General features: G+C 52.5%; 1 protein-coding gene across 1 annotated transcript; it reads right to left on the reverse strand.

Annotated features, from left to right (window-relative positions):
- Positions 1 to 52: 52 nt before the first annotated feature.
- On the reverse strand, positions 53 to 1,505 carry H257_19372 (hypothetical protein; the record flags this gene model as incomplete). The annotated part of the gene is made up of 1 exon (XM_009848518.1): positions 53 to 1,505. A coding segment is annotated over one exon (1,452 nt), but the record flags the coding sequence as incomplete, so codon positions are not given.
- Positions 1,506 to 2,666: the final 1,161 nt, after the last annotated feature.

Raw genomic sequence — 2,666 nt, forward strand, 5'->3', positions numbered from 1 at the left:
CGGAGGGCCGCGTATTCGGCGCCCAAGTCGGCGGCAAATTGGAGCAACGCACACTCGGTCTTGTTGCCCGTGTGTTCGGGTTGCGCCCCCACTTGTTTGGGCGGCAGAATCTCGGCCGTCGAGTTGATGCTGATGGAGCTGCAGAGAATGTCCTTGGTGGCGGCGCTGGCTTGGAGTCGGAGCGACGGCGCGGAGCTGAATTCCACCTTGCCGAGGTAGCACTCCATGACCGTCATGCGGTTGGTGGTGAGGGTGCCGGTCTTGTCGGAGCAGATGGTGGTGGCACTTCCCATGGTCTCGCACGCGTCCAAGTGGCGCACCAAGTTGCTGTCCTTGAGCATCTTGGTCACCGAGTACGCCAACGCAATGGTCACGGCCAGAGGCAGGCCTTCCGGGATGGCCACCACAAGCACCGTCACACCGAGGATGAAGTGGTTGAGGTAGTCTTTGAAGTACTCGTTGCTCCACTCTTCCTCGTCGACGCCGAATGTGACGATGGAGAACCGAACGACCAGCGCCACGACCACAAAGATGGACGTCCACAGCCCGAGCTTGCCAATGAGCAACGTGAGGCTGTCCAGCTTGCCTTGCAGGGGCGACACCGCTTCTTCTTCTTCGGCTTCTTCGTCCAGATCTGGCGCGTCTTTGGGGGTGGCCACGGCCGCGTAGTTGTCTTCCACGGCGGCAGTTGCATCAGCAGCGGGGCGCTTGCCCTTGCCCATGATGAGTTTGGAGATGATACCGGCCTGGGAGTTTTCCCCCACGCAAATGACGAGCATCTTGCCCACGCCTTCCATGACCTTGGTGCCAGACAGCAGGAACGGCTTTTCCTTGCGATCCTTCTTGAGCAGCAACGACTCGCCCGTCATGGCACTTTCGTCCAGCTTCAAGTCGCTTTCGTCAAACACCAAGCCGTCCGCAGGGATGATGTCGCCGAGGTCCACACGGACAATATCCCCCACGACCAAGTCGAACTTGCTCACTTCCGCAGGCACGCCGTTGCGAATGACTTTGATCTTCTCGTCTTCCTTGATGGCGTTCAGCGCGCGGAACTGCTTTTCCTTTTGGTAGTCGTTGATGGCCGTCACAAACACCACGATCAGCACGGCGAAGATGATGGACGCGCCCTCGATCCACGCCGTGCTCGATCCACCAGCGCTCAATTCCCGTGTCTTGACTTTCTTGGTCGACTCGGGGAACGGAATGAACCCCAGAACCAGCGAAATGAAACCGGCCACGGTCAAGATGATGATGGTCAAGTCTTGGAACGCGTGCCACATGAGTTGAAAGATCGTCTGGGGCTTCTCGGGCTCAATGTAGTTCTTGCCAAACGTCTTTTCACGCGCGGCCAAGTCGGCCGTGTTGTCGCTGTCCAGACCATGCTCCAGCGACACGTTCAACGCTTGCGCGACGCCTTCGATGCCGCCAAGCTCCGCGAGGGCACCCGCCGCATGCTCCTTGGGGGTTTCCACGAGACGCACCAAGTCCTTGATGTGGAGCGGCATTGCTTCAGTGTCGAAATATGAAAATGGGCAAGTTTATGTGATTGGTAAAACTGAGACATGCGAATGCGCGTTCCATACGCTATGTTTTATCCAGCCTTGAAATCACAGACCTTTGCAGCTAGTGCTGTGAAGAAGTTCCAATGTTAACGCTACAGTATTCATACTTAGTGTACTACTACAGTACTAGAACGAGGATGGACTTTGTAAGAGGCGTTGGATGGACCCTATACGTACGTGTACTATTTACTATTTAATTGTATGCCAGTTTCTCGAGGCTGGACTATTTGATACAGATATCTGTACCAGTGCCACCTCTGGTTGTGTGCCATTCTGACTGGCAACTCGGCCATTACGAATTTTTGTGAATATTTGTCTATTGCCAGCTGGTTGTTATCTCAAGCATTTTGGAAACGCCGGTGTGTGTGTTACAGAGTTTCAAGGATTCGGTCCATTTTATCCTGAATTAGTGCAAATTCGATTCGAGTAGTCCCATCAGTATACAACATTCAAGATCCACGATTGGGTTGAATCTTGCGTTTTGACCAGGAAAGTACAAGCAGGATATTTCAAAAGTTGGACGGTTGCCGGCCAGTTGCAGTCTGGAAATGGAGATGAAACGCCAATCATATCGACCCAAATATGATCAATGTGACCAATCGCACTACCCGAATTCAACTACTGTACTGGTAGTCCAAATTTGCATGAAAAGGACAAGTTGAACATGGTTGACATACAGACCTAAAAAATGTTCAAGCAATATTGTGAATTTCGTCCAAATTTACTTCGCACTACATTTGATTGGCTCACAAATACTCCGTAGAAATGACATAAAAAAGGCGAAATACAGCTGTACTACGAGGAATATTTTAGCCAATCAGCGTCCAATCAGAACAGAACAACCAATCACAAATCGTGGCCAGGTTATGTCCATCCGGATACTGTAGTACCGAATCTAAAGAACCCTTTTTGACTGAATGTGACTTGTGCAACACACACGACTTCGTGGAAAAGCCAATCGTACAATAGCACGGAAAAGCACAAGTGATGTCCCTCCACATCAAGGACTTGGTGCGTCTCGTGGAAACCCCCAAGGAGCATGCGGCGGGTGCCCTCGCGGAGCTTGGCGGCATCGAAGGCGTCGCGCAAGCGTTGAACGTGTCG

Source organism: Aphanomyces astaci (genome assembly GCF_000520075.1).
Source record: "Aphanomyces astaci strain APO3 unplaced genomic scaffold supercont1.529, whole genome shotgun sequence".
NCBI lineage: Eukaryota > Oomycota > Saprolegniomycetes > Saprolegniales > Verrucalvaceae > Aphanomyces > Aphanomyces astaci.